At 53.7% G+C, this 15090-nt stretch overlaps 1 protein-coding gene across 1 annotated transcript in view; it reads left to right on the forward strand.

Moving 5' to 3' along the window:
• Ebf3 (early B-cell factor 3) overlaps positions 1 to 6281 on the forward strand; it is a 125614-nt gene extending 119333 nt beyond the window's left edge. The window contains exons 15-19 of the mRNA XM_013021880.1: positions 163 to 228; positions 726 to 903; positions 1887 to 2075; positions 2566 to 2655; positions 4572 to 6281. Coding sequence (XP_012877334.1) covers positions 163 to 228; positions 726 to 903; positions 1887 to 2075; positions 2566 to 2655; positions 4572 to 4603 — 555 coding nt within the window. The 3' untranslated portion in view covers positions 4604 to 6281. The remainder of the gene's footprint in view (positions 1 to 162; positions 229 to 725; positions 904 to 1886; positions 2076 to 2565; positions 2656 to 4571) is intronic.
• The last annotated feature ends 8809 nt before the right edge of the window (positions 6282 to 15090 follow it).

Raw genomic sequence — 15090 nt, forward strand, 5'->3', positions numbered from 1 at the left:
CCGTCATTAAACCTCAGGCACGGACTGGGCTGCTCCCCACCCCCCGGGCTTCGTGCTTAGCTCCGTCAGCCCGCGTCAGCCCATGTGGGCGCCCTGTCTTCGAAGAGCAGCAGCCGTGCTTGTGCGTGGCTTCTCCCAGTGAGACCCCTGTCTTCCCTCTAGGAGGTGTTACTGAAGAGGGCCGCGGACCTGGTGGAAGCCTTGTACGGAATGCCTCACAACAACCAGGTAGGTGACCGCAGCCTGGCTCGGTGTGCCTGTGCCGGGCAACCAGTGTCCTGGGATGGTGTCCGGCAGGCCCCGCCCAGACTGGGTCTGCTGGGTGGGGGAGGGGCAGGAGTCCAGGGCTTAGAGGATGCAGTGGTGGGTGGTGGCTGCGTTTGGTGCTTCTGGGCTTTGGGAAGGACAGGTGAACACTCCACAGCTTGGCCTGTCCAGTTGGGGCTGTACTGTTCAGGGAGCAGATTCACGTTCCCTCCTGACTTGGACCCGGGCCTTGGGGACTCCCTGCCTCCTCGTTTGCTGGTCCCTGGCTGTACCTCAGGTTTGGGGCTGCAGGAAGAGATTCGCCTACTCAGAAGCATTACTTGATAGTTTCCCTGTGGTAGGTTCTTTTTGTCATCATCCGGGCCTGGGAACACCGTCGGTTTGCTAGGAGGGCCAGGCCGGACCCTGATGCCCGGGCTGGTGGCTCTGATCCTCACCTTTGCATCAACCCCCTCCAGGAGATCATCCTGAAGCGAGCGGCTGACATTGCGGAGGCGTTGTACAGTGTCCCCCGCAATCACAACCAGATCCCTACCTTGGGCAACACCCCGGCGCACAGCGGCATGATGGGCGTGAACTCCTTCAGCAGTCAGCTAGCCGTCAACGTGTCCGAGACATCGCAAGCCAGCGACCAAGGTGAGCTCCACACGGGTCTCTCCTCAGCTGGGGCGGGGGGGGGGGGGGCACTGGCCTTAGCTGCAGCTGGAGGCGCTGGACGCAGCTGGGGACTGTGGGGGCACATTCAGTGTGGGTCACGTTCGTGTCCCCGGCTGGGCCTGTTCCTCCTGGCAGAGCAGAACTTGCTGCACACCCTGCAGCCAGTGCTGGCAGTGTCAGAGAGCCTGGTCCTTGTGGTGCTGTCACTCAAGTGTCCCTTAGCTTATGTGGAAGTGACTTTGCACTCCTTTAGAGACTAGGCGGTGACGAGGGAGCCAGGAGGCGTCTTCCTGCACACCATTCCAGGGTGGCGTTGGGGTCTTAGTCTCGAATGAACCCATGGAGAGAACCACCCCTCACCTCCCCTGCCCCTTCTCCTTTAGCTCAGTGATGCAGTCCACCGAGGTCACTGCTGGGTGTCCTTCGAAGCAGCCTTGGAGTCCCTTCCTCTGTAAAGAACGCAGGCAGCCACCTCCGCTCTGCACTGTGCCTCACTTTTGCTCCCTGCACCCACACTCTGTCTCGCTCCTGCTCGCAGGAATCGCAGCCACAAAGACAGCCCCTAAAAGCCTTTGCAGGGAAGTTCCGGCCACAAGCCAGCTCCCTTGTCAGCATGGCGGTTGGAGGTGTGCAGAAGCTGCACGCTCTGAGCGCGGAGGGGCGGGGGCGAGGGGAGACAGGCAGGAATCCAAGCTGTTGATCACTGCTTCGAAAGAGACGCGTGAAAGCAACGACGGTTAGAAGGAAGCGCGCTCTGGGCAGCCGTGGAGGCCCACAGACAGCACGGGCTCACTGGCAAGGGAGCGCTGGGGCTGTGCGATCTGGCAGAGGCCACAGGCCGAGAGGAAGCCCAAGGTCAACTAGCAGTGTTTAGTAGATGATATAGATTCTCGGGGAACCCCCCCCAAGTGTCTGACGCTGATAATAATGTTATTTTTGGCCGGGGGGGGGGATTTTAACAGTCGGCTACAGTCGCAATACGAGCAGCGTGTCCCCGCGAGGATACGTGCCCAGCAGTACTCCCCAGCAATCCAATTACAACACAGTGAGCACTAGCATGAATGGATATGGAAGTGGCGCCATGGCCAATCTAGGGGTCCCTGGCTCGCCTGGATTTCTTAATGGCTCCTCCGCTAACTCTCCCTACGGCAGTAAGTGTCTGTTTTTGTCACACGTCATCACGCAGATTCATATTCACTGCAAAGTCGAGTGTGTGCCTTGCTTGGATGTTCTGTGGTGTGAGCTACTGGATTAAAGGAAGGGTGGCCCCAGAGGCTGGGTGTCCCATGACGACCGCAACCGACACCCCGCCCCCAACACGCCCCGGGGCCGTCCCATTGGCCACCTGAACCAAAGAGAACCAATCGGGGCCTGGATTGGAAGGGAAAGCGTTTGCCTGCTGCCCAGCGTGGCCACGCCAGAAGCATGTGGTGTCTTGTCTGTGGCCCCTCCCCTCGCCAGGCCAGGCCCCGTGCCCTCGCCGTGGCGCCCGCCACGGCCCCGCGCGTGCTGACCGTGTTTGCTTTGTTGCAGTAGTGCCGTCCAGCCCCACCATGGCAGCCTCTTCGGTCACCCTCCCTTCAAACTGTAGCGGCACACACGGCATTTTCTCATTCTCACCTGCCAATGTCATCTCCGCAGTGAAACAGAAGAGCGCCTTTGCGCCCGTGGTCCGGCCCCAAGCCTCGCCTCCCCCCTCCTGCACCAGCGCCAACGGGAACGGACTGCAAGGTGAGGGCGGCGCGGGCTGGCACTCGGCCCTTCCGGCACCTTCTCTGTCTCCTGGAGGGCTCGTGGCGTTGCATGCGCTCCGCTGGCCCACAGCCACCCCGCCCCGCAGTTCCCTTCGGGCCCCAGCAAGCTCCAGGTGCTGCCCAGCACATTTTTGCCTGGCTCATCCTTTCTCCGTGACCACATGCCCTACCGTAAAGTGCCCTGGACCCCAACACGGGGGCCACCCGTGGGAATAAACAGGGGTCTGGTGAAGAAGGCTGGGGCCTGCTGAGCCCCATGCAGTGCGGCGCGCAGCCCCGCGGGGAGCCCGCGGGCCGTTCAGACAGCCTCGGGTGAGGATGGCGGTCCCCATGCCACCGGGCGCAGGCCTCTCAGCCCGGCCTGGAGGCGAGCCTGTGGGGCTCCATTGCCCCTGAACACGCCCAGGCGGTCTGGTCTGTGTGCCAGGGCTGCCCGGGCGCGGCCTGTCCCTGGACAGGAGTTCAGATTTAAGAACTGTTTTTAAACTGATCATGTTTAAGCCAGAGCGGGCAGGGCTGGCCCCAGGGTATGGGAGGCGCCCCCTGGACCCAGCTGTCCACAGGTAGGGCCCTGTGGAGCGGACACCCAGTGCTGCCTGGTGCCCCGCCCCTCTGGCATGGCCACCAAGGCGCCCCCAGCCTCTCGAGCTCGAGAACGGCCCTGGGACACAGCGGCCTCAGGTGTGTGGACGGACGGCCACCGCCCGGCTCTTCCAGACACGACCTTTGGTATATGCTCTTCCCAGTGAAAGTCAAGTCCAGTCTCTCCTTAAAACCATGAATCCATTGAACCAGTATTTACTGAGCGCCTACTATGTGCCAGGCTCTCTGCTGGGTGCTGAGGACGTAGCCGTGGAGAAGACAAACTGGCCCTTTTGTGAAGTCGGTGGCATATTTCACTTTGATGAACTAATGCTCAAAAAAGGAACTGGAAAGGTATCAGTGATTTGCACTAATAATTGTCTTCACAACCTCTGTCAGTGTCTGAGGGGACGCCCAGGCCCCAGGCGCCGCTGACCGGCCTCGGAGCCGTCGGCGGGCTCCAGGCGGGCGCTGCGTGGCAGGCAGGCAGTGAGGGCCAGGTGTCTGTAGACCCGGCACTGAGGCCAGCAAGGCAGTGCCACACAAGTGGTGTGTACACACAGGCCTCCCAAGCCATACAGTGGTAACGGTGAGTCGGAGACAAATGAATACTGTTGAAATTAATGGAGTGGGAAATTGAAGCTCACATCAGTACATGAACAAATGTATTAATATGTTATACATAAATTAATGAGGATGATCATCCTGACAAAAATTAAACAACACTATAGTTAAAAAGATTACAAATTACACGTGTACCAGGAGTTCACGCCCGAGCTGGGGCGGTGCTTGCTCTGCAGCGCAGAGTTCCTCGGGCTCTGTGGAGGGGGCGCCGGACGGGGGTGGGGGGGTTCCAGAGCAGGTGGGCGGTGAGCGCCTGGTGTCTCCGAGCCCCCGACTCACCCCGACGCTATGCACGACTCGCCAGTGAGCACCAGGTCCGGGCCGGCCCAAGGCAGACCAGGAGGCAGCAAGGCTGGTCCTCGTGTAGGGAGGAAGAGCAGGGCCTTCGGCCGGCTCTGGCTGGTGCCAGCCGGCTGACCGGGGACCCCCTCCAGCCCCGGCCTCTGGAAGAATGCTGAGATAGGAGCCAAGTAGCCGCCCCCCCCCCTCCCTGGCCACAGCAGTTCCCTGCTGCAGCGGCCTTCGGGCAGGGCTGCAGGGTGAGAGGCCCCAGGAAGGAGACTCCTAAGGCTGGCGAGGCGAAGCAAGAGCCCCACGCGCACGCCCCATCTCAGCAGGGCAAGCGGGACCCAAGGGAGCGTACGAGGCGTGGCCTGCGGTAACCAAGCTCTCCCTTCTCTCCTGCAGCTATGTCTGGGCTGGTAGTCCCGCCAATGTGAGGGACTCGTGTACCTCCCAGCACCCCACAAGGATGGACTTCAGGGGACACGCGTAGTGTGCTAAGATGTGCTGACGGAGACGGTATCTTCCAACAGTCAGCAGCAGCTGAGATGCTACAAAAGACTTTGATTAAAGATTTTATTTAAACTATTAAGAATCGACATGCAAACAACCCAACTTCTTCACGAACAATTCCATTTTATTGACTGAACTTTTCTCATATTTTCACATTTCTCAGTCCCGAAGAATAAGGAAAACAAAGCGACGCCTATTTTGTATAAAGTTTCTGACTCCGTCTTGGCTGTCTAGTACGTGCTATCCGTGTGGGGAGAAACTTTGTGAATGCACCATTTTAATGACCATGAAAAACACTGAGGAAAATGCCTCCAGACATTTTTCTGTACTCATACTTAGATTCACAATGGTTGTGTATCTCTATAATGTGAAATATTTTTTTGTGGTGAAACTAGGGGCCAAGGAGGTATGAGCCATCAAACTGGAACAGGATGAGATGGAATCTAGGGTGGCAGGGAGGGAGGGCTTCTCATTGCTTAACTTCATCTTAATGAAATGAAACTTTGTAACTTATTGTAGTTAGAAATTGTAACTTTGATATTGAATCTCTTGCCTTCAACAAGCACACTGACAGAGGAAAGATGCTCCTGTCTGTTGGTTCCAATATTCTCCCACTGCTAAGAGCTTCCTGTGAGCAAGTGCGGTCTGCCACATTTTTTCAACTTTCGCTAGCACTGTATACTATTGCATTCTTAGGCTACTGTGAGGTCTATGTTTCTTGTACCAGAAATTGTCCTTTTGACTTCTAGATCCTTCTTCCCTAATGTGTTTTGTATGTGGTTATAAAATTGTAGACTTTTGTGATTTTGCCAAAGTTGTAGCTAAATATTTATACACTTGTCTTGAATTTTTTTCAGATCCACTTAAATATTTAGAAAAATGAGTTTTATTCCTTCTGTGTTCTGTAAGGGATAAAATGGTCTTCATCCAACACTTAACTTTTCCATGAACACTTACAGTTGCTTAAAGAACTTTACTTTGTAACATATCAATTATAAATATTGTATTTATCTTTGAAATTTTGTACATTGGTTTACCCACCTCTGTCTTTTCCTCGTCTGTATTGGTTTTGGGCCATGACCCAGTGTTGGGACACTGGGAAATGCTGACGCCGAGAGCTGTCTTTCTGATCTGTTTTGTTAAAATGAACCATTGTCCTGACATTTCACGTGGACTTCCAATATTTGCTGTTGTTTAGGCTTTCCATCCTTCTTTTTTTATTTTGAGGAAAAGTCGAATTCATTGTTTATTTTTATATTATTTTTAAGTTATCTGAACAAATACTTTTGAGGAAAAAAAGTTTGTTGTATAGTCAAAAGACCACGGTGCCATCGGCTGTGACAGATCTTAGTAGAGTCCGTGCATGAATGAGCGGCCGAGAAGAGGCGACTCCGTCGGGGCTGTGTCCTGATTTTATATATTTGTTTTTTATTTTTTGTGTGTTTTTTTTGTTTTTGTTTTTGTATAATGTAAAAAGTCATTTTAGCTGCCACCCATGACTTTGCCACATAGCTGAACTGTGTTTACTGGAAAAATTCAGAGGCCTAAAGTTTAAAATAAAATTTACTTCCAATGTTTTAATTAAAATGTTTGCCACATTAACTTCTCTGATGCCTTAAAAGTGGACTTCTTTGAAGAACTTCTGTGCTATTCTATCACAGGCTCACTCTACGATCATTGATCAATATTTCATTTGGAGACTTATGATGTAAAATGTACACACACACACACACACACACACACACACACACACAGAAGCACAAACCTCCTTTCCAGGCCTGTCTCTGCTGCTTCCCAAATCCTCTCAGGTCCACCCTGGATCCTGAGCTTTCAGGGGAACCCTGAACCACTGCTGGTTTTTAAGACGTCTTTTTTTCTGGATCTGTGGTCAGATCCAGCAGCAACGCCCGTGCTTCCCACACCGCGTGACCTCCTTCAGGGCCTGGGCCTGTTAGAGCCAAACCACAGCCAGACCGAAATGGTCGGATTTTTCATTTTTCTTTTGCATTAAATGCTTTCCAGTCTCAGCACAGCAAGCATTTTGCAACCTGCAGCAGTAATCAAATTCAGAAAAGAAAAGGAGGGACTTAAAAAAATCCTTTTTAAACAACAACAACAACAAAAGGTACAACTTAGAAAATGCTCATTTAAGAAACTCGGTGAAATGAACCGAATGTCCCCGGGGGTCAGTGGCCACACTCGGGCCCTGTGACAGCTGACAAGTCTTAGCTACGTGGAAAAGCCTGAGAAGTCACTTTGGAACTAAATTGCCTCCGTTTTATTTTGTCTAAGTAAGGATTGGGGGATAGGAGCGCGTGCCTAAGCTGAGACCAGCAGCCAGGCGGCGGTGCCCGGTAGTTGTAGCTCCATTAGTCAACGCCTTCATTGCTTTACTGTCTCGCTTCAATGGTAGATTTTGCTGTCAAAGACCCTACAATAAGATTGTTTTATCTGTACATTTTTCAGATATTTAACTGTATAAAAATGTTCATTTTACACAATATTTAATTAAAGTATTTCTTGTCTGTGAATTTCACTTTTGGTAATCTTATCTGTTTTGATTATTAAAATGACTAAACTCACGCGAGAGTTCCGTTGGGGGTTTATTTCTCCACCCTGGGTCCCAGACTGAGTCTTGGCCAAGGCCAGAATGATCCCGTATTCCGTGTGCACTACAGAAAACATGGGCTGTGGGACTTGTGGTAGGGATGTGGGGGGGGGGAGAGGAAGGGGCGACGATGTCCGAGAGGATTGTCATCCCTTCCTATAACTCCCTTGAGATAACAACAGCAACAAAAACCCCTCAGCTCTACCAATCCTGGAGAGTCGCGTGGGGAACCTGCCACCCGGTAGCTGCGGTGGCCGGGACCGTGCGGTGCTTGACCCTGCTCCCCGCTGCTCAGCCTGGACTGTGCGTTGCACGGGGGCGTAGCTTCAGGGACCCACGATTTGGGGGCCCCCGGCTCCCTGTGGGTGGAGGCCGGCTGCCCTGCCTCCCTAGCCCCTCTTCTGCATCAGAGCGTTTGGCAGGCAGAGACCCCTGTGCTGGCTCTGCTGCTCTTGCTGCCTCTGTCTCCATCTCCATGCCCTACTTGGCAAGAGCTGGGCCGGCAGAGCACACTGTGGGTGTTCGTGGTGGTGAGCAGACCCTTGGCAAAGGGTGCTGGAGCTGGCGGGGGTTGAGATGTTCCGGCACCTGCCCATTGCCGGCCACACCCAGCCCTGGGCCCTGGGCGGCCTGGAGGCCCCGCGGGGCGCTTCTACTCCACACACGCTGGTCCTCCCCGGCAGGTTCCGTTTCACCCAGTGCTTGCCAGGCTCCCCTGCTCAATTCCATCTCGCTTGGTATTTTCATTTTCTCCTCAATGGAAGCTTGCTTCGCATGTTTTGGCTTGCAGCTTTATAACACTTCCACATAAGTGTGATCTAAATTACTACTCACAAATGTCATCTTAATTACTTGTTCTGCTGAGCAAAACAGGAAACAATTATTCAAAACACAAAGAAACTCACAAACACCTTTTTTTCTCCCGTCAGTGACAGGCAGGTTCCACCATTAAAGAGGCAGTGAAGGAAGAAGCTGTGGGCTTCGAGCCCACCCGGGTCACTCCGCCCCGAGTCACAGTGTTGCCCAGAGCCGGGCCCTGCCGGCCGCCCCCTACAGCAGGGAGAGCCACGCCTCCAGCTCAGGCCCGAAACCTGGGGAGAGAGAAGTTACTTGGCGCTTGGGTTTCAATCCTAAGCCAGCACAGCAATTCTCTCCAAATGTATGCCTGGTATTGTCAGGCTACCTTTTAAGGTCTTTCAGGCTTTTAAAGATTATTCAAAGCACTTGAAATGGGCTTCAATCTAATGCTTCATTTCATTGCATTAAACAGCCTAGTTAATAAAGAATCAATATATTCAAAGGGCAAGGTTATCTTTTGTCTATAAGGGGTGGTGTCATTCTGAACCTTTTATAGTTCAAATGCTGAAAAAGACCTCGTGAAATCCATACTCATCAAGTCGGTCAACGAGAGCAATAAAGAGCCCCCTGAAAGGGAAGAAAGGCTCCCCTCCACGAAAACCACTCCGGCCTTATCTCCCCTCCTCGGAGTGCCCAAAGAGCTCCTCAGAAAATGTCAATTTCTCATCAAGACAAGAGGCTGTGATGATCATTTTTTTCCCAGAGAATACATACAATTAGGAGAATGCAGAGAGGCCGGGCTGGCCGCGCTGATTTGTGGCTTCTTCTGGCCCCGTGAGCTGCAAACTCCCTCCTAGCAGATAAAAAGGTTTGTTGATAACTGAAGTGTCGATATGCCAGAGAGCAATTTCTGAATGTGAGTCCTTGTGCTGTGAGCTCCCGGCCGATCCCAGGCCTGATAAGGGTACAGCTGCCAACGGACACTGTGGTCGGCCCTCACAATTAATGCCATGAATACATCACACAAAAGAGTTGGGATGCTTTATACTCAGTGAGACAATCCCCCGTGTTATCCTTCAAGGATTCCTTTTATGTTGGAATAAGGTTGCTTTTAATGAAATTTAAACTCATCAGAGGAAATCAAAAACCTCCAATCAGATTACAAATTGATTTTTTGGTCATGTGTCACGTGCCCATGTAGAGCCACAGGTTTCCCTGGGAGCCGGTTGCTGTTCCTGGGTGGGAACAAGGGTGGACATAACTCTCCCTGTGCCCCATTATCCCCTCTTCCCCCGCCTGCCTGGGAACAGATGGGACCAGCTCTCTGGTGGATCAGAGCAGCTCTGGACCCCTGAAGAGTCACTCATAGGTCCCATGTGCTCACCTGAAAATGGCAAGAGTCAGTCCGTCCGTGCTGGGTCCAGCCACTGCCCATCGACTACGGACACCACTCTTGGGGCGCTCACAGTGCCTGTGGGCCTCAGCATCATGGACGGCCCACTGGCACGCGGGTGGGCTGGTAGTGGGCACATTTGGTGGGTGTCAGGCCCAGCACATCCACGCCACACCTTTCCACATGCTCTGTGCTGTGGTGTGTAGAACCGCCTGCACTCCCTGTCACTCGCAGAGAGATGCTGTCAGCGGGGATGGGAGGAAGCGGCCAGCTCTCGTCGCCACCCTGCAGCCCAGCTGTGGGCCTGGGCGAAGCCCGCTCTGCCCCACGCAGCTGCCGCGGCCCCTCCCCCACAGAGCGGCCGGCCTGGGTCTCCCAAGGCTCCTCGGCGCCCCCCACGGGGGGAGCTCTTGGAAGAACACTCATGGCGCCCCTGCCCCTGGGCACTGAAGCACCCCTTTGTTGGGCAGCTGGTCATCAAGAGGCTGGGGCGGGAAAGCAAAGGCTCCACTTCGTCTGGAACGCAGTGCTGGTCTAGAAGGCCGGTGTCCCTCTCAGGGGGACAGGAGGCGGCCGGTGCTACCACCGCTTCTTCTTCAAGATTCTTCAGAGATTGCTTTTCAAATAGAGCCCCTGGAGCAGGTGGCTGCCGCCCCCTTTCCAAACAGCACACAGCCCTCTTGGCAGTGGCCAGGGCTGGTGAGACCAGGACTGGGGCTCAGGAAGTGTCTGGTGCGGTGCCCTTGCTCCTCCCACTGACTCAGGTTTAGCCGCTGGAATTAAAAAGATGATCTGGGTGGAACAGAGGAAAGATCTCACTTTGGGGCCCCGGGGCGGGGTGGAGGTGGGGGTGGGAGGCCGGAGACACCAAATCTGGCCCAAGCACCGGGACCGGCGGTACGTGGAATCTGGCTCGTCCAGCACGGGGCGGGAGCTCGGGAGGGCCTGGCTTCCCAGCTCCCGTCCAACGTGAGGATTTCCTGCAGGAATTCAGGGCCTTCAGGGTGACTCAGGGAACTGCTTTGCTCTGGGTGACACATTTCCAAATGCTCAGTCCCACACGGTTCAGAGCCTGGCCCTTCTGCCTGGCGGAGTGAACACCTTTCCTCTCACAGGAAGAAGCCAGTCGCAAAGGAGCCCACGCACGGCTTCCATGACACCAGGTTGAAGGCCTCAGGCGTGGCCACGTGTGAGGAGTTGGTATTGAGCTTCCGCTGTGGGGCAGCAGCCACCAGGAGGAGGCGCGAGGAACCCCGGGAAAGCCAGTGTCAGGGTCCAGGCTTGCTCGCTTTGTGAACCCCACAGACTTGAGCCCTTCAGATTCTTGAATGTCACTGTCAGTGTCTCCCTTCCCTGCAATCAGAAATGTGTTCTGAAAAGTGCTCTTCCTGCCACACAGAAAGTGTTCTGTAGGGGAGTGAGGACCAGGAGAACGAAAGGCAGGGTGAATGTGATGCATCTGATGGAAACGTCATGTATGCGCAGGCCACATGAACAGTTACTCACAACAAACCAGACAGGCGGCCCGGCACTGGTGGCTAGGTCTGTAACCCTAGCTACCCAGGGGGCTAGAATCTGAGGATCGCAGTTCAAAGCCTGTCCAGGTAGGAAACTCTGTGAAACTTTGATCTCCAATTAACTACCAAAAAATCGGAAGTGGTGCTGTGGCTCAAAGTGGTAGAGTGTTAGCTTTGAGCAGAAAAGCTCAGGGACAGCACCCAGGCCCTGAGTTCAAGCCCCATGATGGACAAAAAATAAAAGCAGTGACAGGAAGGTAATTCAGGAGTGTGAATGGAGAGTGACTGAGGATGCACGTGATTGAGGCACTTGATATGTGAGTACAAACCACAACAGTAAAAGTTGGTGAAATGGTTTTCAAAAGGGGGAGGAGGGAAAGGGGAGGAGAGGAGTTTGAAAGGGTTCATTGTATGCACGTATGGAAACGTCACACGAAACTCCCGTGCACAACTAGCCTATACTATAAAAACACAAAAGGTATTTCTGTCACGAGAGAATGAATGGCTTTGCATGCAGTCCCTGCAGGAGCCAGAGTCATGGACGGAAAGCAGAGAGGGCACATCCAGGCTGGGGTGGGAGGGGCGGGGGGGGCTGAACTTCAGGTTTTCAGGATGGTCAGATTTCTGGAGAGGGCTGGAGGTGGTGGTTGTAGGGCAATATGAATGCTCCGATTGACGCCCCGCCATACACCGAAAACGGGCCACCGGCAAGTGTTTGCATCAGTTATATTTGAGTGCACTTTAATAAGCAAGCCATGCGTATGGTATGCATGTAGGTGCATGGGTGCACACGTACGTCATGGCTGTTCGATGTCATGGTACATTCCAGAGGCTGGAAATGCGGCCCTACGTAAAACAGGCCGGCCGGGCCCGTGCCTGGAGACCCCACCGGAGCGCATGCTCCTCCGCCAACGCCTAGGTCCCTCGCTGTTCGCGTCAGCACCATGGGCATCTGCGCTCCTGTGAGCGTCTCTGGCCTCCTCCTCCCATGGGTTCAGGTTTTCCTCTCTAACTTAGGCGCTACCCTTGTCTGATTGACTTCCTGTTGCCAACACCCTCTCTGAGTGGGGACTTCCTCCTCCCTCCCCTGCACCCCTGGACAGCTCCAGTCTACCTCCTCCGTGAAAGATGACCAGTCCATCCCAGGGTGGAAAAACAAAATCACCTGACATCTGATTGTAGCACTTTGGTAGTTTTCATGGTTTTAACCTTTAGTTCTTTAATCTCTCCGGGGTTTAATTTATATTTGAGATGAGGAGAGATTTAATTTTATTTTTTTCCAGACATGGAGCAAATTATCCCCAGACCATGTACTAAATAGTCAGCTCATCTTTCCCGCTGATTTAAGATACCCCTTATTAGTTTCTAAATTCCTTTTCTATCTTAATTCCCTGCTTCTGACCTTTTTGGGTACTCCCACCCACCATCTACTGTAATTCCTGTAGTTTTAAAAAACATATTTTTATTCCTACAAGGGCAAACCTTTCTCAGAATCTTTAAAAAATGTCCTTAAAAAAACACATTGTTTCATATAATTTGGAACCAATTTGGTCCATTCAGAGTTTATAACTCGGAGACCAACAGCTCCATGGGATATTAACCTCCTCTCAGGATCTTAGCTGTCTCTGTTCCTTCACACAAACTGCAGGGCAGCTGTACTAAGTGTGAGAAAATGGAGGCCCGGGACCATCCTCAGCCTCTGCCGGAAGCAGAAATGGGGATCAGTGTCTGAAGAACAGGGAAGCTTTCTTCTAGAAATTACATATTGTTTCTCTTGGAGACGGATGATGAGTTGACAGAGTTGAAGGGAGGGCTTCCCAAGCAGAGAAGACAGCATGTGCAAAGGTCCTAAGATGGCAGAGAACCCCACAGGGAGATGTCAGAAGGCATGGGCTGCATAGCCACTCACTGAGGCCTAGACCTAGGGAAGAGGGACCACGGTTACAGGGAGGCAGCATGGAGAGTTCACAGGGGTCAACGGAGCCTGAAGCTGGTCAGGGAAGAAGATGCAGGAAATCAAGAACAGGAAATGGAAAAGGAAGGTGTTGTGGATGCTGACGAAGCTGACAATTTCTTCATAAAACCCAACTTACCAAAATGGGCTCAAGACGTGGAAGATCTCGATAGTTCTGCACCTCTTGTGGCTATGGTAACTAAAACACTGGTGTGGCAGCTGTGTAAGAACAGCAGCGCACTGGCGGAGAAAGGGTGAGACCGGAGGGAGACTCATCTACACACAACCATTGGGATGCACATTAGTCAAACAAAAACCTTTCTAAAGCAACAAAAAAGAATTTGAGATTGAAACTCATAAAAACAAGCCACAAAAATCTACATCATTCATAGGGGGAAGAAACCTAGAAAAATATCTTTACAACATTGGGATAGGCAAAGATTTTTAACCAACACACAAAGTGCACTAACAAAAAAGGTACATTGGAGTTCATAAAAAGATTCAGATTCTGCTTATCAGAGGATGCCATCTATAAAAAGTAACCGGGTTGCCTGTGGATGAGGGGGGGAGGGAATGTGTCCATGGCTAGAAAAGGCCTGGTTGCTGGAATATGGAAAGAAGCCACAGACCAGTGAGAAGCAGACCTTCCATCCCCACAGCCGGGTGGGGCTTAGGGGCTCCGGGGCAAGCCACGCAGGGCTCTGCCTCCCTTTACCACACAGACCAGTGCCCGCCGTGCAGGGGACCCAGCTGGGAACGAGAACCAGCGTGGACCTGAGAAAATGAGCAGGAGGTGCCTGTCAAAGGAGGCAGACGGCTTCCACTTAGGGACGGGGCGGGATCCTGGCGGTCTCCATCCACACCCTTCCCGGGTGAGCCACCAGCGGAGCCAGCCTCCGTGTTCCTCTCTCTCCTGTGGCCCCAGGAAGTGGCAGCTTCCCCTCCGTGGGGGTGGCAGCTTCCCCTCCGTGGGGGTGGCAGCTTCCCCTCCGTGGGGGTGGCAGCTTCCCCTCCGTGGGGGTGGGGGGCAGGCAGTGCGGAGGGGGACGCTCAGTGCTCACATTGTTCCGTGGCCGCCTTGTGCCTGGGCAGTGGCGACTTGCAGAAGGGCTGCGGAGCACTGGCAGGAGTGGGGTGGGGACAGGAGGCTTCCGGCACCAAAGCCTATCCTACCACCGCCTCAGGGCGTCTCCCGCAGGAGGACAGAGCCAGCGTGAACATGGAGGCGAGGGGTGGAGAGAGGCTGCTTCGGGATTCACCAGCGCTGCCACAGAGCTCAGCTCTGCGAAGGGGCCAGAGCCAGGTTCAAGCAGCTGGATTTGCAGGAGAGCAGGCCAGAAACTTCCCATTGTGCTCTGCGGTCCCAGCGGAGTTCTCTCTGGTGGCGTCCTTTCTAATCTATACCAGCAGACGCCTTTCAGACACCGGGCATCACCCTATCCTTGTGGACACCTTCCCCTGCCCCTCCACCAGGCCAGTGTCCTCTAGTTGGGACCTGCAGGTCAGAAGATTCGGAGAGCGTGTTCTAGGGCCAGGCTGAGGTGCTGCCTGAGAGGAGAAGGCACAGAAGTGAGGGCAGACAAAACCTCCCTGGGCTTGACCCTGCGACCAACTCTAGTCCCTCCCTCTGAGGAGACAGGACGGGAGTGGGGCAGATGGAGAGGGCTGGGCCGTGGGCCCACAGCTCCCCTCCATGGAGCAGAGACCTTGGGAAATGACAGTCAGGTGCATTCTTGTTTCCTGGAAGCTGGGACAAGCCGACTGACCCACCGAGGCTGTGACACAGACCAGGAGGGGTCGCAGGGCACAGGCGCTGTGCCGGGGGAGGTGTGGGGGCCATCCGATGGCTTAGTCTTCCTTCTGCCCAGGTCTGCTCCACCTGGACAAACGAAGGAAGAGACAGAGAAGCAAAGAAATTAAATGAAGCGTTTGAATGGGTTTCAGAGGAATTTCTATTCCAAAGGCAGGTTTTATGGGCGGCTAAAACGTCTCCTTGACAAAAATAAGTTTCTAACGAGGAAGTTATAGAGAACTCATGAAACCCGGGTGCTGTAAATCACGACTGATGGCCAGCTCCCACTAGGGTTGCTGGAGAAACAGAGGGGAGGACACAGAAACAGAAGACAGAGCTTGAGAAACAA

The sequence above is a fragment of the Dipodomys ordii genome, unplaced genomic scaffold, assembly GCF_000151885.1.
Source record: "Dipodomys ordii isolate 6190 unplaced genomic scaffold, Dord_2.0 Scaffold58, whole genome shotgun sequence".
NCBI lineage: Eukaryota > Metazoa > Chordata > Mammalia > Rodentia > Heteromyidae > Dipodomys > Dipodomys ordii.